The sequence below is a fragment of the Branchiostoma lanceolatum genome, chromosome 6 (genome assembly GCF_035083965.1).
Source record: "Branchiostoma lanceolatum isolate klBraLanc5 chromosome 6, klBraLanc5.hap2, whole genome shotgun sequence".
Lineage (NCBI taxonomy): Eukaryota > Metazoa > Chordata > Leptocardii > Amphioxiformes > Branchiostomatidae > Branchiostoma > Branchiostoma lanceolatum.
The window spans coordinates 6,932,971-6,957,352 of record NC_089727.1 but is presented as its reverse complement, the minus strand read 5'-3'; the positions used below and the strand labels follow the sequence as shown (position 1 = coordinate 6,957,352).

The window sequence follows — 24,382 nt, the reverse complement described above, 5'->3', positions numbered from 1 at the left end:
GATCTATATAAGTTGCAGCTATTCTCCGAGCAGAGGTTTCCATCGAGTGGGGTAGGAGTGTCCGGGATTTTTTTTACCTCGCTCTACTCTCACCTCTGCCAGATAACGGAACGCATCAAGCCTTTTAAATCTAATCGTTTTGACATATAAAGGTCATTTTGTAAGTAGGTGCTAAGTCTGCCAAGGGAGACTACTGTTTCTGTCCTCGCGCCACGGGTGTTTCCGGTCTGCCGGTCCAGGAACGCAGTGCCCGACTGTATACGTTTGGGAAAAGAAAATGCTCGTATAGAACTACTCTAGACTGTTCAGTGTAACCTCCTAGGTGTAACAGAATAACGCTTACTAGGAGTTTGTATAAAATTGTGTGTTTTGACACCAGCTCTATAGCGACATGATATAGAGCGTCAGAATTTGGACTTGGTAAGTCTGTTTTCTATTCTTTAATCATCCCCACAGCGGGTAACATTAATTCCAAGACTCAAATGTACCCAAGATTTACTGTTGATGGTTATATAGATAACTGTTAACAGTCGATGTAACTTATTTATTTCGCTAGTTTAAAAAAAAAACGCCGTAAAAAAGTAAGGCTTTGAAATATCCAGCTACTCGTGCAAAAATATATTACTATAATACAGAGTTCAAACCGGGCACTCCTACCCCACTCGACGGAAACCTCTGCTTGAAGAATAGGTTGCAGCTTCCTGTTGTTTGGTAGAACGGTTTAACTCTATTCAAGTCACTTGCCAACCCACCTGGGCTTTCATATGTTGATTTACTCAGTACTTCTTCAATTTCACAATAAAGGGTGCAGTCCTTGAGAAGCCAGTGCTCACTACCAACACTTACCCCTTTGTTCCACCCCCAGGTTGTGGGCAGGTCTCGGCGGGAAACTCAAGTCTGTTCCGACCACCGGGCTGCTTCTGCTGGGGGAGGCCATAACGTTCTGTGATCACGTGACAATGTTCGGGTTCTATCCATTCGACCACGACCGCCAAAACCGTACAATTCCCTATCACTATTGGAGAGACCTTACAGCATTCCCCTCTAAGAACAAGACAAAGCACCAATTCGTGCTTGAGTACAAGTTACTTGCAGGTTTAAAAAAAGACGGAATAATAGATTACACGGAAGACTGCAGAGTCATTGATGAGACCAAGGAGGTTACCGGTAACTTCCTTGAAGGGACCAAAGAACACACGAGACCTCATCTTCTCAGAAAAGACTGAGGTAGAAAAAAAAAATTGGCAACAACTTCAGGTGCTTGATGTGATTCTTAATAGACCTTTTTATTTGATGTGTAGAATTTAAACAAACTGCACTACTCAATTCTTTTATCCAATATATTAACATTCTCCACAGTAATCATGGAATGATAGACCTCTTCCTAATCAACTTAAATAGTGCTTAATTGACATGTGAAATAACAGATAATGTAAAGATGCATAATAGTAAATAAACAAGCATAGAGAGATGGTAGATATCAAACTTTGCAAGGGAAGCTGCAAAAAATACATCTTAAAGGACGGGCCTAGAATCAATTGATGTAGCATATCATAAATCGTACGATGCAAATGTACACAACTACGAACATGCAAACTGTTAAGACCTACAATGACACTGTTGAGTCATCACAAGCAAGTGACCCTCCTGAATCTATGAGAAGGAAGGCAAGTATGTACTGCAATAGGATGGACGGTTCCTACCGTACATCGTGACATATTTGTGTTATTCGTACATGTAGTTTTATGTTCACTAACATGTGCTGTTTCTTGCATTATTACGGTTGTGCCGCAGACTCTAAATAAATTTAACAGTATCTGTCCACTACCGTTAAAGCTCAGTACTTGTGGTAAGAGTTTTGAAGACATGTACATGAACAGTAGCTCAAAGACCTGCCCTGGCCTTGGCTTAGCTGGGTGGCGTAAATTATTCTCCAACGGATGAGAAAGTTGCCTACCTGTCCTTTTTCCTACTCAAAACTGGAGAGCAATCTACTTTCAATGCTCCATTCTAAACTGCTGCACCCCTTTAGGTTTTGCAGAATGAAACTCAAAGCCATGGGAGCGCATTACTTGTAGGATGACACACATGTACATGTACAGATTATTATTTTTTTTTACAATTACTAGTCCTACTACTGTGCACCACTCATTTATATCAGGTATAGACAATAATGCGAATGTGCAATTCAACCTGTTAAACTTATCCTTCCCCCCTGTTCAATGACATCTCCTAATTCAAAGACCCCTTAACTTGTAATAAGAACCTAAGACTATAAAACCGCAGTAGCTTTACTGGCTCTTCTGATTTGAAGTACTTGTCAACCTCCCAAATCTCAATGCACAGTTTTATACATGTTTTGTACTACACCTTTTTACAGTTCCCTGTCAGATCATCACCTAACAGACACTTCCCAACTACAGCAGGGGGAAAAGCACTTGTTGGTCGGTAGCTCTGACTATGCAGGACAAACGCACATCGTTCTGTAGCTAGGACAGAAAGGTTTGATACAACTCAAAGCCGTGAAAGCCAAGTCAGGAAACTTCACTTTGCAAGCTTTAGGGCAGACCAATAGACAAGTTTATACTTTCCCAGACTAACAAACTATCTGTGTTTGAACATGTTCCAACAGCGTTCACGCAACACATTCAAAAGCACCAAACATGTATGCATCTTCTTAACACACATTCAAACTTTTATGGAGATGCTACATGTCTGTGACACAAGCAGTTTGCTGGCCTGCAAAAGTGTGAACTTCTCTATAGAATTGGGCTTCTGGCAGCTCAGTTTTTCTTCCAACACTTCTAAGAATAAGCGAAGCCTAGATTTGACTGATCTTTGTAGCATGCTCTTGTATGAGTTACGTGGAAGTGGGTTCTGTACAGCTTTTGCTCAGCCTGCCTTCTTCAAATTCGTTTTCCCTCCTGTGATTCTAGAACTTTAGAATAAAAATAGTCCGGTTGTTACGATGTTCATCTTGGGTATGCTGGTGTAGCACTTTGACAGATGTCAATCATGCGTCATCCTAGCATCTTACCTGTGATTGATAAGGTAATACTATCATCTTAGTAGTGACCTACATAAGTGTCGTCTAGTCTACTTCCATAGAGGGATCTGGCACCCCATCCTTCTCTGTTGTCGTCTTCTCTGGATTGTTGTTTCCATTTACTGAGTCCTCTTTTGTGTCATTCTCCTGTGCTTCGTTTTCTTTCGGAGGATTTCCTTCCTTCTTTTCTCCCTTCTCCTTCTTTTCTTTCTCGTCTTTTTTCTTGTCTTCCTTGGGAGGCTCTGCCTTTGGTTTGGGCTTGTTGACGATAGCTTTGCATTTTGAATCCAGGGCCTGGAAAATAGATGAATCTGGTTAATACCAAATTGGTACATATATGCAGATCCACTAAAAGAACATTCCAGCCAATTAATACAAATGTGTGTTATGCAGAAGGGGTGGTTGAACTGGCTAAACGGCACAAATGCAAAACTACACTTAAGTACAAATGCGGGTACTTAAACTTTCTTGTTAAGTTAAAACTTACTCAAAATTAATATTTACTTTCAAAGTAACATTAAGCAAAGGCCTCTTAATCCTGAATTTGAACATCATACAATTAGCCCTCAAATTCAAGGATGTTTCCAGAAATAGGAAATAACTTCCCGAGGGTTTCAAACTCCCCCAAACCTGACCTTGGTCTCTGCTCTGATCTGTGTGACCTTGACCACGGGGTCCTGGTGCCGTGCTTGGTTCTTCTGGGCCTGAGCCTTCCCGTCCAACCAGCTCTGCTTCTCAGCTATCTCCGTCTCCACTTTCTTCATCTCCTCCTCCTCTATGTGGTTGTACTTCTCGTCCTGGGAAGACAGAAGGAGTGTGTAAGTGTGAGGCCAAATACCTCAAAATTAAACAACTGTCGATTAAGGTTAGGTATCCAGGTAATAAGATACGCCAAATAGCAGTTACTCAAGCAACTGGATAAAATAGCATCCTTTCCATCAACTAACTTTCTTAACTGCAAATTGGACTCGACAACTATCCTTACTACTTCTAACTTCTTCTCCTTTCAGGGCTACACTTTTTGCATGTCTCTTTCCCCTACTTGAACCCTATTTAAGCTTGCCGTTGTATGTTACACGTTTGGAAATGATAGATCCAGGTACTGAACATTCATTACTGTGCCCTATACAGATGATTAACAACCCACTGTAACTACAGGTCTACAGCCTTTAAGGCTATGGGACCTTTTTCTTAGCTACTGCTGTTATGTTTCCAGTAGTGCTGCGTACCGGTACTGTGTACTGGTACTGTATCGTAAAAAATGATTAGGTACAGGTCCAAAATACCAAATCATGAAATACTGTACAGATATAAATTTACACCAATATGTGCTTATTTTGTGACTGATCTCCTAACCTCATGGCCTCATGCAACACCAATTGTGACCAAAGTGACCCCTTGGAACAGCGCAACAAATATGCAACAGATCATTCAGGAAGGTTGGGAGTTTTGGTAGCAAGGCCAAGGGAGTTTGGCGGTATCAAAACTAGTTATGTTCTTTGAATAAAGATACTGACAAGTTGTAAACAATTTCCTTGTGTTTCTGTCAATATTGAAGAAGTTCAGAAAAACATATGTAAATTTTTCAAATTGTTCAGGTACAGGTTCCTTTGTACCGGTACCTGTACCCAGGGCTCGAAATTCATCTTTGGGAATAGGTGCACTGGTGCACCCAAGTCAAAAAATTGGGTACACAGAAAGAATTTTGGGTGCACCAGATAACATAAAGTTGAATGTTCTTTAGAACATAATTACAAGAACTTCAATCTGTAATTCTATAGCTAACTTCAAAATTTCAAACAAATAATTCATTAAATAAAGTACAGCAAAAAGTTATCATGCTGTTTTTTATATTTACATTTCAAGAATATTCTGTATACTAGTGTACAATAGTACCTTTACCCTATTGGCTACAAAAAATATTTAGGTGCACCAGTGCACCCAGTCAAAAATTGGGTGCACAGCTCCAATTTTGGGTGCACTGGGTGCACATGCACCCACTATTTCGAGCCCTGTGTACCTGATGTAACGTTTAGGTACGCAGCACTAGTTTCCAGACTCACCTTCTGTGCGGACAAGTCCAAACATTCTTTTGAGAGGCAAACAGTGTATAATCATTGTGATTACATACACTTGCAAGATATCATAATACTAGTAAACCTTGCTTCTCAAAAGAATGCATGGCCACAGTGCCAAGTACAGAACCAGCTGCTGTGTTAACTGTGATGTCATCAAAGGAAGTTAATCAAATGTTTCTTTCTTAGCTCCAGACTCCGGACTTCTGTGAGCACAAGTCCAAAACTTTCCTGTACTGTTGTAGCATCTTTAATCTACTGTTGTAGCATCTTTAATCTACTGTTGTAGCATCATCTACTCACCTTCTGTGCGTACAAGTCCAAGACTTTCCCGTACTGTTGTAGCATCTTTAATTTACTGTTGTAGCATCTTTAATCTAATGTTTCTTTCTTAGCTCCGGACTCACCTTCTGTGCGTACAAGTCCAAGACTTTCCCGTACTGTTGTAGCATCTTTAATTTACTGTTGTAGCATCTTTAATCTAATGTTTCTTTCTTAGCTCCGGACTCACCTTCTGTGTGTACAAGTCCAAGACCTTCCTGTACTGTTAAAGCATCTTTAATCTACTGTTGAAGCATCTTTAATCTACTGTTGTAGCATCATCTACTCACCTTCTGTGCGTACAAGTCCAAGACCTTCCTGTACTGTTGTAGCATCTTTAATCTACTGTTGTAGCATCATCTACTCACCTTCTGTGCGTACAAGTCCAAGACCTTCCTGTACTGTTGAAGCATCTTCCCTAGCTCCTCGAAGGCAGCCGGCCGCTCCAGCTCCTCCTTAAATCTCGCCCTGACGGGTTCTCCCGTCTTCTTGAGCTCCGCGATCTTGTCCAGGTACACCTGCTTGGGCTGGTCCTCTCCCTCCTCGTATAGCCAGTCTTCCGTGGTACCCAGGACGACCGAGAACTTTTCCCGCTCCTGGGGATCAATCAATCAGTCGGTCAATCAATCAATCAATTGGCCAGTCAACCAATCAATCATTCCATTAATCCAGCATCAACCAATCATTCAGTCCATCAACAAACCAGTCAGTCTATCAATGAATAAAAAAAAGTCAATCCCTAAAATGAGACAGTAGACACTTCAGATTATCAATCAATCAATCAATCAAACAATCGATCGATCGACCGATCAATCAATCAATCAAAAACCAACATTGGTTTAAAATCAACTGTCTCTAAGCTGAGACAGGAGACACTACAGGTCCCAATTAACCAACCAATTAACCAACCAACCAACCAACCAACCAATTAACCAACCAATTAACCAACCAATCAATCAATTAATCAACCAATCAATTGATCGATCATGTCATCATTCAAGCATATGCTGAAAACTGCGGCTAATCGCTGACCTTATATAACCAGACAAGAAGACGGACTATGAATATGGATAATGGCTAGTCTGTCACTAATAATTGTTGCTATATGCAATGCACATTTTCCAGTTCCCTACTATAAAACAGTGCCATGCACCAGCAATGGGCCAGCCTAGCTAAACAAACAGAAATAAATGACCAATAAAAGACTAGATATGAGTTGTTGGGTTCCTCGTCAGAGCGCTGAGGACAGACGTGAGCCCACCCCCGAGCCCTCTAATTAAGAACGCTGTTGCTGTACCAAAGCCTTGTCCCCACCAAGGGCATGGGGAGGGCCCTGGCAGGCAAGATGCTTTGGGTTCATAAGTGCAGCTTTCTAGTGTCACTATAGGTTTAGCAATTATGCAAATAAGGTTTTGATTAACATCACATGTCACATGAAACGCAGACAGTTATATTTCAAGTCCTTCAGACACCAGTTGGTGCATAGGGCGGCACCCATCTCCATTTCAGTAGCCCTTGGGCCACACAACTTTGTGCAAGTCACTACAGCAGGAGGCCCACTGGTAGCGCTACGTGATCAACTCCCATACTCTTTCCCCAATGCTCAGTACTAAACAGAGAAAGCAGTATGTAACGTTTTTAAGGTCTTTGGTATGACCTGGCCGGGGATCGAACTCATGGCCTACAGTGAAACACAGACAGACACACCAAAAACAATACCTTGTTACGCAGGGGTGATAACCCATACACCTATATTATACACCATAGGTACACATACCTCCTCTGTGATAAAGGGTTCAAAGTCTCCGTACAGCTTGTCTCTGATGTCATACACGTATTCCTCGACTGCGTTCTTGGCATCCTGTCGTTCCTTCTCCAGCTTGTCTGCCATGATCATCTTACCCTGGGGGTCAAGTACAACTTCAGTTGGTAGGAGAAATAGTTATCACTTTGTGTCTATTAAGGTTATACATCCTGGTAGTAAAATATGCAAGATAACAGTTACTCAAGCAACTGGATGGATGTGAAAATGGTCAGGCATTTGAGGTTAGATCCCTGGCCCAAATGTTGTGCCCTTGCCCATCTTCTTCTTTGACTTTGGAATTCTAAGTTATAAGAATCTGTTTTCCGATATCTTTTTTTCTTGATATATGGCAAATTTGCTAATTTTGCAGCTGCTTTGCATAATTTACAGTATTATATAACATAAGAATCCATTTTTTTGTGCAAAATATGGCATATTCTTGCTCATTTTGCAGCTGCTTTGTATGATTTACAGTTGAAAACTTTTTTTTTGGAAACAGACGAAAATTGATGCCCACACGGATGTCATCTATATAATCAAATTAATCAACATGGCCTTACCGTACAAAACTGGTGAGTTTTGCCTAAAGATGGCTTACCATTTATGAGACAAACAAACAAACAGACAAACAAACAAACAAGGTTGGGTTCTCACCTCTTGTTCTGTGTACGAGTTGATGAGGTCCTTTGAGAGTTGGTGGACCTTCGTCTCGATGGGGAGGTCGATCATCTTCACCAACTTCTTAGGTTTCTTTGGTGCAGGCTCCTTCCCATCCTTCTTACCATCATCTTTCTTCTCCTGTGAGGGGATAAATTAAGACGTCTCCATGAGAACAAAACAAGAACAAGAAGAGTTTGAAGTTCTCTCAAGAGTCTCTTGTATGTCTTGTTTAAATGTAGTTCATTAATTCTGCAAATAAGGTTTTGATCAAGAAGTGTCCATTGATCACTTCCTGTCACTCTACAGTGAAGGTGACTAGCGTATGGAAATGATATAACTGTGTAAACACAGACAAACAGACAAGACTAAAAACAATTCCTCCATGAGTCCAAGACTTTTATTTAGTAGCCTCTTTCATGACCTGGACTGTCATATCTGAATAACAACTAGTTCTACCACCTCTGACCTTTACTTCCTGACACTCTGGCTCCTTCAATTTTGCTTCTGGATCCAAGTTTTGTTCCAAGGGAACTTTTAGTGTGGACAAGAACAAGACTTTTACTATTGCTGACTACACACAGCTAGGTAGTATGACCAGCCACAAAAGAACCAAGTCAGCACCTTTTTCTTAGGAGAGTTGTCCGCAGTTTCATCTGCAGCTGCTTTCCCTTTGTTATCAGTTTCCATCTAAGATTAAAGAACAAACCAAGGAAAACTCAACTCATCTGGCAATGCAACATACTCAAGAAAATGTAGGAAATAAAAAGACTATCTGACCTACTTATGAAAACAAAATTGAAGAACATAATGTGAGAAATTTGAGAGCCATGACTACTTCATAACAAAAAGATGTTCTCCGTTTTTCTTCTGTTGACAACATACCTCCTCTTTCTTTCCATCTTCGGCCGTTTTGTCTTCATCACTTCCAGGAGTTTCTCCGTTCAGGTTCTCACTTGGTCCGTTTGGCGTCTGGTCTGTCTCCATGTCTTCTACTTCCTTGGAGTCTTCCTTTGCTTTGTCTTAATAAAGGATTAAGAAATACAATTTAAGTAAGCAAGGAACAGCATCATAAATTTTCTATTAGTAAGCATTAGTAATTCAAGATGATCTTGGAAAATCCAATCAAATTTGAAGACTTTTATTTCAGCTTATAAGTCAAGTGTTAAATTCTATTCACAAGCAATGCAAGTTTTCAACTCACTCCAGGAGAGGGGCAATCCTTGTGTGGAAAAATTTCAATCACAATACAATAAAATTTTCTTTACAGCTTACGATAGAACAAAATTCACGTCATCATTATGAAAGCTTTGTATTCTAGCTCTACTAGTTTAGGATTCCTATACTGTACAGATGAAAGATATAACCGTTGCGCACATACGAGAAAATCTACAGTCCATAGGATTAGTCTCAATAAGACTTGTTTCCATGACATTTAAGTCTACAGAAAACAACCAGTAAGGTATAAAGGTGTAACATAACTAAAAGATCAGAACACAGGAATAATACTAAGCAAAGATGGGAAGGATGATGACAAGCAAGACATGGAGCACAGCAGACCAAAACCAGGAGTAGGGAATGGGGGAGGGGGGCTCAAAACTTGATAATGCCAGCAGTCGACCACAAAAAAAAAGGCTGGGGTCGGTTTTTGCTAGTGTTGGTCGGAAATGCACCATTTTTTCCTAGGACGTAAACAAAAATGCCTTAGAATGGAAAATAATCGTTCTACTTCACACTTGTATTTTGTACGTTGATGAAGGTTAGACATCCAGGTAATAATATACTCCAAATGACAGTTATTCAAGGAACTGGATTAAATTTTGAGTTGTATTTTGCGTTTTGAGCCCCATAAGGTGAGGGAAGACACCACAAACACAAAAGGAGAGACACTAACCGACATCTTTTGTTTTTTGCTTCTTCTTCTTCTTACCATCTTTACTCTTAGTCTCTTCTTCCTTCTTCTCCTCCTCGGCCGGCTGAGGCGGCAGTTTCTCCACCAGCTGTGCGCTAGACACCGTGAAGATGCCGTTGATGTTCACCCTGACCTTCACCTTGACCTTTGCACTTTCACCTTCTTGGTTCGGCACGACCTTGTCTATGAAGAACTTGCCTGGAAAAGAAATGAGAAAGTGTTTTTAAAAACTGATCCAAAGTAAAACTAGTTTTGGGACTGTAGGCTAGTGGACAGTAATACATGTAGATCAAAACAGACGGAAACTTACTGACTGGTGTACCTGGAAGTTAATCTAAGGCTAAATTGATTTTATTTGTTTGTTTCATTTTCTTTAAAAAGATTGCTTATCGGGAAGAAGAAACGTCTGTAACTTTGCAAACACAGTTTCATAGAGTGAATATAATCAGATTCAAGTTTTCATCTGAACCCTCTTTCTTTATCTCATCCTAAACTAAAGCTGACCTTTTATGTTGAAAAGTCAGTGAACCAAGAAAATACATTGGTATCGCCAAAGATACGGAATTTCCCAAGCTGTTGGTAAATGTACCAATGAAATGGCCTGGGTGTGGGATATCGTTCAGAGAACTGATTGACTGAACATACCAATGACAGGGTCCGGGTGTGGGATATCGTTGGGCAGTGAGTATCTAGCCTGCAGGGTGAAGGGATCCTTGCGGTAGAAGGTCAGCATCTTGGAGAACGGCGCCGCGTGGTTCTTGGTGAAAACTTCCATGTCCCTGGAACAGAACATGAACAATTCTTTAACAAAAACAGAAAAGCAGCATGATCTAGCAAAACCGTAGCCTGAGAGTCATCCTAGTTAGATCCAGGACTTCCATACAGTGAAAGGAGAGTACGGGAGCCCTGGAACAAAACATGAACTAGTCCTTTAAAACAATCGGAAATGAACTGCAATCCAGCAAAAACATAGCCTGAGTATTACCTTAATTAGTTCCAGGGCTTCCATACAGTATGGGAGTCCTGAGACTTACTAAGATAACACTCAGGATGACACTCAGGCTAGCAAAACCACAGTGGTAGAAAATATACCTGCAATTTTGATAAGTTATCAACAACGTTCACCAAACTGTACCGGCTCAGCTTGCAATTAGTTTGTCATTTGTTACTTCAAATCACACTTAGTTGTAGAAGAATCAAATGCTGTTACCATTACAAGGGACAATACTTTGTCTCTTTGCTTTGGTCAACTTTTTAGTCAAACATACTTTTTGTTCTTTAATGGAAGCCATATAAAGTTTTTTCAATCATACGTATTTTGGAAAATGTCCTTTTGAACCTTCTTGTCAGAAAACCAACATTGCAAAGAATCATGTATCTGTCAAAGTTTTGTATGCGGTTAACAATTTTAGTGTGCCAATGGCAGACTGTAGATGGGTACCTCAAGCCTCAAGCAGTTACTGATGTTGTGTCATACTTTGAAGAAAACATTGATCCTGGATTAGTACATGGTAAGGCTTGTTACAGATCACCAACTGTTGTTGACACTGCCTACCCAAAACTCTCTGTCTCGCCACTTGGTTTCTGCTTTGTCTTCTTCCTCCTGTAGACATGTGTTCAAAGGCAGCTTCCTTTTCCAGTTGTTCAACAATTCTATTATCTAACCACCTGACATTGTAACATAGTCTGCATGCTACATGACTGGCACAAGGTTCAGTTTGAGGAACAGATGTAGGTTGGTAGAGAATTTACAGCTTTGCCATGCTATTTGAATGCACTTCAGGCTATATAAATGTACTAAGACATATCACAAAGACAGTCATGCACATTTTGCATCTTGAATTTGACCAAGAAACAAAAAAAGGGGGGACAACAATAGAAAACACAGAAAAACACAGGCATTGAAGAAAAAATTACGGGGACATTCCAAAATTCAGAGAATAGCACTTGTCTTACTGCTTCTGAATCTGCCATCTCTGTCGATGCCATTGTTGTTATACTATACTGTGGGACTGTCTTCCTCTGACGTTGCTTTAGCCGTCAACAGACAGAGACACACGGCAACTGACAGGCAACACCACACAAGACATCAACTGGGGACAGCAAGAGGATGCAGTTGTGGAACTGCAATATTTCACACACATTCTAGGGGGCACAGTTCATACCATGGTAAAAACATCCTCTCAGTAATCGTGCTAAACATCCCCTTTCCACTAGAGATTGTGAGCATTGGGCGACCAAATATTTGATAAATTTTATAAACAATTTTTTAAATATTAAAACGTTTTGTGTGTTTCTTCTAATCTCCAAGTACATCTATCGGTGGCAAGGTAGTAGCAAAAGGTAGATTGGCCCTTTTGATACTGCCTTTGTCTTTTATCAAATCATACCTTTCTATCGTGCATCACATTCCAAGTATAAAACCATGGGTCAAAGAAATCAAACTTTGGTTGCTCAACAGTGGCCCAGTGCTTGCCACCTACTGGAAAGGGGGTCGAAGAAAGACAATTTTGCACTCACCCTTCCTCGTCGATGGCAGCCTTCCAGCTGAGTGAGATGGGAAACGGGACGACGTCGGTGACAGAGAAGTCACGCACGCGGAATGTCGGCGACAGCATAGCACACTGGAATATACAGCAATACATAGAATTAACATCAAAGGGTATAGCAACTCTTCTTGAGTCCCAAAGGCCAAAGCTACTAAGTCTAGCATGTAAATAAAAAGCAGCTTTGCTGCAATCTAGTACTTTTTGTTATAAAGTCAAACCTGTACAATGTCACCACTTTTGGTGATTTCTCTCTCTCTCACCAGTTCAATGTCTGTTGTTCCCCATGGTGCCAGGGTTAGACTTGCTTGCACGACTATGTGGGGGTTTGCTGGTACCTTACATAATTTTTCCCATTGACCCAAGTCCCAAACATAAAGAATCCTGTCCACATAGCAGTCTTTTTGAGCAGTTTTCACTGTATAAAGCAAACGTTTCTTAATAAAAGGTGTTTTTTTAAGAAAACAGTGCAGTCTCACCTGTAGAGTACATCCTCTGGCCACAGCCTCGTCTGCATTCAAGGTCGTGCTGGTCTCCTTCCCGAACACCTTCTTGATGATCTCCTTGACGGCCGGCATGCGTGTCTGTCCTCCGATGATCTCAACTGAGTCAATCGCATCTGACTTCAGGTCTGCAGATAGGTATAAGTAGATATACACATAGTTGTGAGTAGATCATGTGTAAGTAGAGGGCTCACAAAGCTATCTGTGAAATGTACACTATATACGATTGTGTGTATGACTAAGCACGTACATGGCGTTAGGCAATCATCAAATGGACCCCACCTTGCTACCATCCAAGAGACAGTAGCAGTTCCTATGGTGTTGCTTTACATAGGAACAATCTTATCATGATGTATATATAAGTGACATTTACATTCGACAATCATGAGTTGAGGAGCAAAGTTGAACTATAATTTCAAAACTAAGATTGGATTTACCCAAATTTTCAACTGTCCAACTCCATGAACTTTGTAATTCCTTGAAAAAGACTGGAATAGGTCAGTCAAAAATTTGGGTGAGTCCAACTTATGATATGTCATATAAACAACATATTGTGGTTCAGACTTTGCCGACTCTTACAAAGAAAAGACGAAAGCAACTTACTGGTTTGCTCCAGTATAGACTTGAGAGGTCCCTCCAATCGTGCCAACAGGTCTGCACACTTCGCTTCAAAGTCTCCCCTGGAAAAACAGAAGCACTTCACTCAGCTGAACATACTACTGTACTTGTCTAGACAGGAATTAGTATCATACAGAGGTATAATGTATGTGATCTTTGTAGCCATGTGTTTGCTATCTTCTCTACATATAGCACATCCAAGCAAGGGGAAGTATTAGATTTCCATGCCAATATGGTTGCATGTGTGGCTGCAAAAATGATATTGATTGCAATAGCAAAGCTGTGTCCTTTTTCACATTTCCAAAGGATGACAGCACTGAGAGCTAAAGCTCCTCCTTCCACCTTTTTTTGTGTGTTTTGGATTCCCCAGTCGGCATCACAGGGTTGTCTGGTATATTTAGCATACTATAGTAGGTTTTTTGCACCTGACCTTTTAGTTCTCTTAAAAACAAACACACAACAACAAACAAACCTCTTCATCCTGCCGGTGACGTCCTTGTCCTCCATGAAGCATTCGATGTTCATGGGAATCTCCGTGGCGTTGGCACTCATCAGTTTCTTCAGCTTCTCGCACTCCGTCAGAAGACGCAGCATCGCACGCGGCTTCGTCTTGGCATCCACCTTGTACTTCTTCTTAAACTCCTCCGCGAAGTGTTCTGCCAGCCTCAAGTCAAAGTTATGCCCGCCGATAGTCGAATCAAACGCAGTTGCTAAGACCTGTAGTGAAACAAACAAAGCTTATCAACGTCTTGTTATCTTTTATTCCTTGCATTCAATGCAGTAAAGTTGGTCTTGTGTCAGTTGATGAAACTAAAAATTCAAAAACTTTTTTGCCAAATGACAGGCGACATGTCTGGCACAAGACCACCTATTTCACCTCTCCATGATGCCCCCACAGAGGTCAAAGCTACCAGATCAAGTACAAGTAAGCAAGCAAGCAAATTCTCAAGTTACTGAAAGTTTGCAAAATCTATCTTACTTTGAAATCAAAATATGTAAGATATCACAATATCATAGATCTATAGAGATCTACATTTTTCATATTGCCTGGTTTCCTCTAAGTAACCAATGGTTACTCTCCAAGCAGAGATTCGGCTGTTTTTAACATGTATTTAGGCGTTTTTGTTGGGCTTTCTATTTTGTCCTGTTTTCTTTATGTCACCAAGCCAATGGTGTGTAATCTTTCTTGAAAAGCTTTAACGTTCCTCCTACAAGAAAAGACATGTACAGCAACAAGGTGATCAGACAGCCAACATCTTCCCAGTCCCGCCCCACCGAGAGGCAAGGGAGGACGGACACACGGACAACTGCCCAAGAGAACCCTGGGATAGCTGCTGCGTACCGCCAGCCCGGGGACACAGAACGTGCCGCCTAATGGAGGAGGAGACTCTGCGAATGGATTGACTTTTACATCATCTCACCGCCCACTTTTGTCAACTAAGAATTCTTTATCTGTATCTGTATTGTAGACTTGAACAATAATATTGATTGATTGATTGATTGATTGACTACAGACTACAACTGGTGTGTTACATTGAAGGCAATCAATCAATCAATATTATTGTTCAAGTGGATAGGCCTATTGGCCTTAGCTGCTTTTTTGATATCCAGTGAGGGAGTATAGGTGTACATACAAAAAAATAAAAAATACAACTAATAGGAAATCTGGTGACCAATAATATGTCATTTGTGTACTAGGTCTATATCTGGCTTAATTCCCTGAGGTTGGAGATGGTAGTGTTAATATTGGTGGAGAGAGAGAGAGAAACTATACCTTGAGTTTACCCTTGTTGAAAGCGCAGGCGGACACCTGCAGTGACTTGTAGCCCATATCCACAAACACAACGTTCCGCGGCTTCTCTTCTGGAGCAGGAAGGTCCTGCTTGTAGATACCGTACGCAAGGGCAGCTGGGGAGAGGTAAATATCATATCGTTGAAGTCTTTTTTCTTTCAACATCTTTCTATTTGTCTACTTCTTGCTTTTGCCACAGCCTGATATGCAGGTAAAGCTAGTCCCATAGCCTTTGAGGCTGTAAGGGCAGTGGGTTGTTATCCAATGTGTCTAGGGCAAGGTAATGGAAGACAGAGCACATCGCTCTCCTTCCCCCACCTTTTACCTCCCCAACCAAAGTCAGGTTCCCATTTTACACCTGGGTGGAGTGAGGAAGGTCATGGCTTTCCCAAGGACACAGTGTCTAGCCAAAGTGTGGACCCGTGACCTCTCGATCTCGTGTCCGCTAGCCTAGTCACCCTGTCATTAAACACCACTGACATGCAGGAAAGGCCTCTATTACAAAAGGCCAAGACACACATGAATAGAATTTTGTGACAGGCTATCGATCTCCAATTATTGCATTCCACAAAGTATTTGACTACCCACTCAAAGCATTGAACTACCAGAACATTCTACAATACAAATGCAGTGTTTTCAAAAGAGGTACCACAAGATTGGTAATAGAGCAGCAATACAAATACTAAATTAAAAAAGATGTACATCTTTTAAGTTTCCTTCCAGGGCAGCTAACCATGGAGGTTCCTACCTGCTGTGGTGTCGTTCATGAGTTTCAGGACGTTGAGTCCTGCGATGGTGGCCGAGTCCAGCACCGCTCTTCTCTCAGAATCGGTGAAGAAACACGGGACCTGTACACGTAGGGACGGGGAGGGGTTTGAGAACACAGGTCGAGAAATAGACAACCATATTTTCAATCTGTCCAAAAGTAACAGCTAAAATGACTCGTCAAATCACCATTAACAGGATTGACTGCTGATTGTGTTGCAAGCATTGAGAAAATTCCATGCAGGATACAAGTTTGAGGACATTGAAAACACAAAGGTGTAAGAAACACCATTATATTCTTCAGTTATAGCAGAAAGAAAAGATTGATGTTTTCTGTTGAGCTAGTTGTCAGCTTGCTCAATGACATCTTAGCAGATGTTCTCTATTTGGGGGAGTATTTATTGAAAATCTGTATGTCCAAAAAATCACTGTTGATTAAAGATTGCAAGAAGATGTTCTACTTACAGAAATGACACAGTCCACCACTTTGACCTTGAGGTTCATCTCTGAGACCTCCTTGAGTTTGGTGAGCATCATCCCTGCGATCTGTTCCGTACTAAAGACTTGTTCCTCACCCTGGTAGTGTAGCTGGAAGAAGAACAACAGTTGTAAAAGTTGTAACTAGAGTTGTAAAGCCCCTGCCACACAGTCAACAAGCCTCAGCTGTAATTGTTGGTTGCAAGACGATCGCTGAATCTCAAAATTGCCCGAGAGTCAAGCAAATTTTTCACCTGAAAACCCACCCCATCACAATGGATGGGGTTCAGGGATCTGCGAACATTGACGGATCCCTAAAAATTGCGTAGTAATGCCGAAAATATCAGAGCTTGCAGACTTGTAGGCCAATTGATTTTCCTGCTGGTTGACAGGGGTATAAGGTGTAGCCAAGTAGACCGGGCCTTTGGATTCACTCAAATACTTTGTCTCTGTGACAATACCCAGCCTGACAATTATCATGTATAACTTTCAGGTACATACATGTTACCAATGGCAGCATCATTGTTCCATTCTTTAGTTAGACTTAGAGCCCTGCCATTGTAAGGCAATGCCTTGACAACTTACAGGAACATGTATTACTGCTACTAACTGGTCACTTTGAAGTTGGAAAGACAGTGGTAATTTGTTTAACTTCATGAGAAAAAGTGATCAGACAGCCAACATCTTCCCAGTCCCGCCCCTCCGAGAGGCAAGGAAAGACGGACACACAAACAACTGCCCAAGAGAACCCTGGGATAGCTGATGTGTGCCGCCAGCCCGGGGACACGGAAAGTGCCGCCTAATGGAGGAGGGGACTCTGCGAATGGATTGACTTTTACATCATCTCACCGGTCTTTTTGTTCGTTCATTCAGTCTCCTGTAATGGCTACTGGTACAGACGACAGAAGGTTTTCTTGCTGTTTCAACAGCAGGGAATATTTTTACAGGGAGGGGTTACTAGCCCCTCCCCTTCACCTGTCTTTTAATTAAGATTGACATGTATTTGAAATCATTCTGGTGACCTGCACAAATGTCATTGCATTGGCAGTAAAATTTGGGCACTTTTGTTTCTAGTGCATAGTGAGCCCTCGTGTTCGACCTTTGAATGTAGGATCATGACAAGTATGGCATCATTGTAAAGGGTAATATATAAGCTTTCCAATGATACATAATAATTCACAACTGGAGATATGATTGATCAAATTTATGTTTCCAAACTTTATTTTTGAGTGTAGATGTGGCTACATCGTCCCACCAAATACCTGGAGGTCAAGGGACTAGGTAGGTAGGTGCATAGATACATGTGGACATACCTTCATCCCTACGGATCCGTCAGGCATCTCTGTGGCCTTGAACTGGACATGCTGCAGCTCTGCCTGAACCTGTGGGTCCTGGAACCGCCGGCCCAGGAACCGCTTGAACTGGTACACCGTGTTCTTGTAGTTCGTCACCATCTGAACATGGAAGATATTCATATAACATGTAAGTGCTACTGTAACAATTAATGTAATGCTAGTGTATAAAATGGCTGGTTGTCCAAACTCTACTAGTATCACTACTGTTTTCGCACTTAACTTTGCAGGTGGAAAGACAGTGGTAATTTGTTTAACCTTACGAAAACAAGTGATCAGACAGCCAACATCTTCCCAGTCCCGCCCCTCCGAGAGGCAAGGGCTGACGGACACACAAACAACTGCCCAAGAGAACCCTGGGATAGCTGCTGCGTGCCGCCAGCCCGGGGACACAGAAAGTGCCGCCTAATGGAGGAGGGGACTCTGCGAATGGATTGACTTTTACATCATCTCACCTGTTGTTTAATTGTCATTTAGTCATTGCTGACAGTGACATGTAAAATGGCTGGTTGTCCAGCTGAACTATACTACTGTTCTTGCACAAATCAATTTCTCAGAAGACAACCAGCATTCATAACCTGTTCGCTTTAGACAACATCTGACTGCCATTGACAATCTTACTGTTTGCTGTGCACCTTGCCCTATACTATTTGTAACAACACAATGATGATGATGATCCACAATACAGGTGCAAATATAGATTTCATTGTACAAAGGCTACATGCAAAGGCAGCATAGCCAAACAGCATGTCAATTTTCGCTCAGTGTGTTCCTATATCTATGAGAGTCTTTTGATGGCTACATGTAACTCACCTGGTTCTTTGCAGGAGTTCCAATTGATCTCTGTTTCTCTCCAAATGATACCACTGTCCTGGAAAACACAAAACAGCAACGGTCAAGAAGACTCATCACATGGAAAAAAGGAAATGAAACTTCTCTACTGTATCTTTCTATGATCTTACTTATTAGATTTAGAATAATCATGTAAAACTATGAATAACAGAGAGTTAAATGGTACATGTATTTGACAAAATCTATGTTGAGTAAAAAAAACGTTGGCAAAATATGACACAAATGAATACAAAATGCTGCAAAAATCATTTACAAATACGCATGTGATTTTATGTTGTACATGTACAAATGTACCTTTGTTATCTTAAATTTTTTGCAAAGATATCAGGATGATACAGTAAGTAGATTCAGAATCTGTTTGGTCCATATTTAAACTAGAAATATGACATATGAATAATTAATATTGGTCTTAAACTTAAAGCTCTTTCAATAAATGCAATATAACACAACATTACATGTAAGTGTTTATCTCTTTCATTTATGAAAAACTCAAATTAGCTTGTAGGCAGTTTTTCTTTGAGGTCAGGGGGAAAAAGGTAAGGGTCAGAGAAAAACATGGCAAAAGATACAGATTACATCATTGATGTCCTAAGAAATCCCAAAACATATATTTGCACAGTACCAATAAATGTACAAACAAATATTACAAGACTTAACGAGCCGATAGGCCTCCTTGGTACATTTCAAAACAAACACTGCGGTCTGACCTTCCCAAGGTCACACCCTCACTAATTAAGTCATCCAGCGGCTAAAATAAGTGCCCAGCTGTGCCCACTGTATTAATTACACATCAGAATATTCCTAATCTGATCGTGTTGTCACCAGTCGTCACTGGCGCGGCGCCTCAATGGACCCAACCCTTCATTATCTTCATACCATAAGGTGTCAGAGAAACCACAGAGGAGACAGCTATCTTATAATATTGGGGCAATGGTTAGCCCGACATGTGTTTTATAAGGTTTCGGTTTACTGTGTGATAAAATTTATCTGATAACCCAAGGGCCAACTTCTGATGAAGTCTTTACAATTAATCAAATGTTACGAACCGTATGGCACAACGTAATACAGAAATGATAGTTGAACCAGAATATTCCATCTTGCCAAAACCGCCATTTAAACATACATGTAACATCTACTCCCAAAATTATAGTTGGACTCTGGACAGAATGTAATTTGCTATTCCATCACATTATTTTTGATTAAGGGTAGATTTTTGAGGGTAAATCTCCTTCATACACTTTTAATTTAAAAGATAACTACCCTGAAGCAAATTACGCTATTAAATGAATAGGGTTCTAAACAGTCATGAAACTGATGGTATGTTGCTATCAGATGTCAAAATGGTAGGCAGTGATTGTTGTGTCAATAAAACATGTTTGCAATACTCCAAATGCTATAATCTGTGAAGCTGTGAAAATTTGATGTTCCTCCAATTGACCAACCCTGGCAATCTATCAACATTAGCATGCAAGCTGCAACCAACGACTGAATGAGACAGTGGCCATGTTTTTGTTTTGCATTGACACATTTTTACATTTTGATGTAGGTCACTGGTATCTCCAAGCAGATCCATTGGTGGCAATGACAGTATCCAACTGGCCACCAAGGCCACTAATACAGCTTTAATTTGCCAGTTCATAATGTCATTGCCACAGATAGATCTACATTGTACTTGGAGATTAGGTGGGATTGTTATGTGCCGAACCCATATGAAACCTATCCCACTGCTTCATATGGGTTCGGCACATAACAAGTTTTGCTGTTATTGTAAGACTAAAGTGAAATGCAGGTAATGGGAGTGTTAGCTGCCAGCAGTGACACTGGTTAACTCCAGGAATATTAGTAGATTGGGACAGTGCTAAGAAATGGTAGAAATATCAAGGAAGCAGCTTACTGTAGTTCTTACTCTAAAGCTATAATTACAGCAAAGCATATTATGTCAATGATATTTGTCAGTCATGGAATCATTGCCGTATGAGAGTTCAAAAATCAAACTTCTGAAATGAATCCCAAGGACATACAACACAGTTTCCATGAATTCTTACATGTATCTGGCTTAAATCTAAATGAATGGAATGCATGTCCTAGACTGTTTCTGGAGCTTGGCCAGAAAATCTTATTGGGCAAGGGTGTGGACAGCTTCCCTGATCTGAAGGAACTGAGTCCAGCATTGACTGATACTGTGATAGAGGAATGTTTTACCCAATACTGGTTTTAACTACAAAAGGCTACAATACATGTCATCCTATGGGTACCCCGGTCTGACACTGGTCATTACCTCCAGAAATGGAGGTATTAAGTTATACGTTCGTCTGTATTTTTGTGGGTCAGCCGCTACCAGCGAAAGCTGCCTTAGCTGACCCAATGTAATGACTTGTCTCATTCATTGTGAATAAATACAAAATACAAAATATACAAATACTGTACGTCTGTGTGAGTTTGTTTGTCTGTTTGTGTTTCCGCATATTTTGGTTACGAAGCTATGGATGGATATCAATGACATTTGGTAGGTGAGAAGGTCTTGGGAAGGCAAAGGTCAAGGTTGCTTATGGGCCACCTGGCGGATTTGATTGTTTCAGAATGCTTTAATGTTACAACTGTCAGTCGTTGACTACCTCAGGAATTTAAAGCTGAGATGGTAGATCACTTCAAACATGTGTACTAGTGTAACTAGAGTTATATTCAGAATCAGAGAGCAGGATGATATGAGAAACATGAAGATCTGAGTCCAGTCTGGGATGCTTCTCATCCCGTATGCGGTATCAAAGTATGCAAACATTTGGGCAGCCTTGTTCAGAGGGAAGCCACCAGATTCAGACAGTCTCAGATGTTCCCCAGCTGACTTGTCTCAATGACATGCGTGCCCACATCCCTTCCCTCGGTCAAGACCATTCCTATTTACACGGCCCTATTTCCGTCCACGGCAGGCCTTGGTTTCCATATGTGGCGGCCAAAGCGCCTAATATACACACATGCCAAAGCTGTTAGTGGTTTGGTTTACCCGTACTGGGCAGGGTACAGCCAGCCTGGAGCCACTGCCAAAAGTTTTTGTTGGTTAGAACAGTAACTGTTGGTTAGAACAATGTTTAACAGTCATTAATCTTTAGTTTTATGTGATATTAGTAAAAGTATGTCTTAAAATTAATAAACCAACAGAAAGAAAACTACTGCTACTGTGTTTTGCCTCTGAGTAAAAAAAAAATTAAGCCCTTGTCACATTTAGACACATCTTACAAACATGTGTAATATAACAAGGACTTTTTGCCAATTATCATTGCTATTGAGTTGTCTTTCTTTGCCATCAACTTTACATTACAATACTCAGTCATTCATTTTAATCTTTCCTTTTGCATTATCATGTTAAAATCATTAAGCATCTATGAGTCTGACTACATTTATGTCAATACTTAATGTTAAGTGACATAAGATGAATTCAGTGGACTAGTTAGTCAACATTCGTAATCGTATTGACACACAAAACATGTCTAACCTGTAGTGAGATAGAAATGTTTTGATTAAAGAATGTGTCCACCGCACTTTATGGGAAACAACAACATCTGTGCTTGGAAGTTGGATGAATGTATCAACTTAGAACAAATGACAAACTTCACAGCTACAGCCATGTATGTTTGTAAGTTCCTACCTACATTTGTATTTGTACACTGGTCAGTTTAGACATAATTTGGTATAACACACCAGCTTCATTGGCATGCAATTAACTGTACCTTTCTTCTCTATCTCTACCATATTTTTACCTAGTCTGTATAATGCAAACTCCAGGCTAATTTTTACCAAATCATTTCTAGAGCTGTAGGTTATTCGTTGAAAGAAAGTTGGCCTAGTACTGATGATGTCTGCATTAGTTTCATACATGTACTTGGTGTAGTGGTTAGTGATACCACTGCTGCATCACAAGGGGAAAAGGTTCAAAATCCCAGTGAACCCACTCACTCACTCACTCACTCACAACCAATCCCCTTCAGGGACTAATCAGGTACTCTCCAAGCAGAGGTTAGTGGAGAAGATCGTGACCTTTTTATCCTCAAGCCCATTTTTCGTCGGCCATCTCCACTAACAAAATTAGTACATTAGTGGAGATGGCTGACGAAAAACGGGGCAGAGGTTACTATCTTCTTCACTAACCTCTGCTTGGAGAGTATAATCAGGCTCTGGAACTGAAGTTGAAGTGAAAGAAGGCACTGATGCACTGAATCCAATTTTGCTGCTGCCAGAAGTGAAAGGGTTTGCAGTCCTTAGGATGTCTTAAGATGTTAAGCTTGAGGTCCTGTGTTTTAGGAGAGTCACACCTCCAGCATGTTGAAGAATCTGACACACTTATCGATAAAAGAGTACGGGTCCTTCTTGGTGAGAGTGGACCAAATCAGTAAGTCCGGATGTAAACCTACCCACTCTACATACAGAGCCCATGTGTTAGGCAGATCACAAGGTAGTTAAGGGGGTATACGATACACAAAAACAAAGCATCCCTACATCTGTGTACAACTGATCACAGATCACACTTGATCACAGGTTAACAACATGACAATAAGCTTCACTAGTGCTGACCTACTTCAACTCTAGAGTACACAATTTCCTGCCTACAACTAGTAACTCTACAAGTCTTGTTTGTTTAAGCCTTTGTAGTTAGTCACGAAAAAGTCCAATCGGCCTGCTTGCCGCTTTTCACTGAGGTCATGAAGGAAAAGGTCAGGGTCAGACAAAATGTAACAAACATACAGTGAGCAGATTTCTTCAGCCGGGTAGTCTCTTGCTCCATACAGATTATAAACATGTGCCAACTCCTAATATTAATAAAATCACTGATCAGTGTCCAATCTGTTTGAACTCAAATACCAAAACCACTCAAGAACAATGCACTAACACTTAGACATAAAGATTTCAATACATGTTCGTAAAGGTAATTTTGTGAAAGCCCCGAGGCTAACGGTGTACACTACAGCAAGTGCCCCCCTCCCACCCCTGAAAAACTGAAAGTTCCCATTTTTCAGCCTTTCCTGTCCCTTGAAATCGCGCTGTTAGTGTCAGAAGAAAGAGAAATAAAGAACTAAGAATACATCAAAGATGAGTTAAGGTATCAATGTAAGTATCGCATAAAAATCTAAACGTAAAAGAAAGGAATACAAACTGTTTGATCGGTCTGCCTTTAGGGCACGGGACCGGCTTTTGGACAAAAGGGACCCTATCCAAATTATTTTATGGGGTGATCACACTTGCGTCTTTGACAATATTTCTACTGCAGTGAACATTGAAAAGAGCACAGAAATGTGAGGATATACTTACGGTGTACATCTGTCACTGTATTCATTGGCGATGGTTTCTATTCCCCCTTGTCTGGCCACACCGATATAGCACGACAGGTTTCCTAGGTCGAACCCCACGACAGACATTGTGTGATATGTCTCTCTTCCTGGTGGTCCTCGTTTCACAAAGAATTAAAGAATTCTAACGATAGTTTGAAGCTCCCGGTCAGGATCTGGACTGTAGAGGCGTTTCTGTAATCCTTTCGTTCGTAATCCTTGCGGAAAAAGAAATCCTTTGACTCTGACAGAAGCCTTGAGACCTTAGGTCCATTCGCCCCGATCCGATACGAAATTTCTAGAGCACACGTGAAGATGGCCGGCGTCCTGACGAAATGGCTGAC

The 24,382-nt window shown here is 40.9% G+C and overlaps 2 protein-coding genes across 10 annotated transcripts in view; one reads left to right on the top strand and one right to left on the bottom strand.

The window, feature by feature from the left end:
* The window catches only part of LOC136436327 (alpha-2,8-sialyltransferase 8B-like), a 7,063-nt gene extending 5,236 nt beyond the window's left edge, over positions 1–1,827 (top strand). For all 5 annotated transcript variants that reach the window (XM_066430200.1, XM_066430199.1, XM_066430198.1 and 2 more), the window contains one exon: positions 866–1,827. In XM_066430200.1, coding sequence (XP_066286297.1) covers positions 866–1,226 — 361 coding nt within the window. In that variant the 3' untranslated portion in view covers positions 1,227–1,827. The remainder of the gene's footprint in view (positions 1–865) is intronic.
* Positions 1,262–24,382, bottom strand: LOC136436326 (heat shock 70 kDa protein 4-like). Of its 5 annotated transcripts, none has more exons than XM_066430192.1 (20): positions 24,022–24,382; positions 18,682–18,739; positions 17,830–17,970; positions 16,505–16,627; positions 16,023–16,122; positions 15,257–15,390; positions 13,955–14,199; positions 13,468–13,544; positions 12,841–12,992; positions 12,336–12,439; positions 10,461–10,594; positions 9,798–10,013; positions 8,789–8,925; positions 8,528–8,593; positions 7,901–8,044; positions 7,220–7,345; positions 5,835–6,038; positions 5,633–5,656; positions 3,682–3,843; positions 1,262–3,340 (listed from the first exon to the last, which is right to left on the bottom strand). In XM_066430192.1, the coding sequence occupies exons 1-20, from the start codon at positions 24,126–24,128 to the stop codon at positions 3,092–3,094; spliced, it is 2,703 nt and encodes a 900-aa protein (XP_066286289.1). In that variant the 5' UTR covers positions 24,129–24,382; the 3' UTR covers positions 1,262–3,091. The 5 variants fall into 5 exon arrangements, with proteins under 5 accessions (XP_066286289.1, XP_066286291.1, XP_066286290.1 ...); XM_066430194.1 differs by having other exon boundaries at positions 9,834–10,013; XM_066430193.1 differs by lacking the exon at positions 5,633–5,656 and having other exon boundaries at positions 5,811–6,038.

Excerpts from the sequence above, each read along its gene's own strand:
- LOC136436326 (XM_066430193.1), bottom strand. The coding sequence starts at position 24,128 with ATGTCTGTCGTGGGGTTCGACCTAGGAAACCTGTCGTGCTATATCGGT. Across the intron at positions 16,628-17,829 it reads ACGGATCCGTAGGGATGAAG|CTACACTACCAGGGTGAGGA; the intron begins GTATGTCCACAT and ends TTCTTCTTCCAG. Across the intron at positions 13,545-13,954 it reads GTCACCGGCAGGATGAAGAG|GGGAGACTTTGAAGCGAAGT; the intron begins GTTTGTTTGTTG and ends CTGTTTTTCCAG.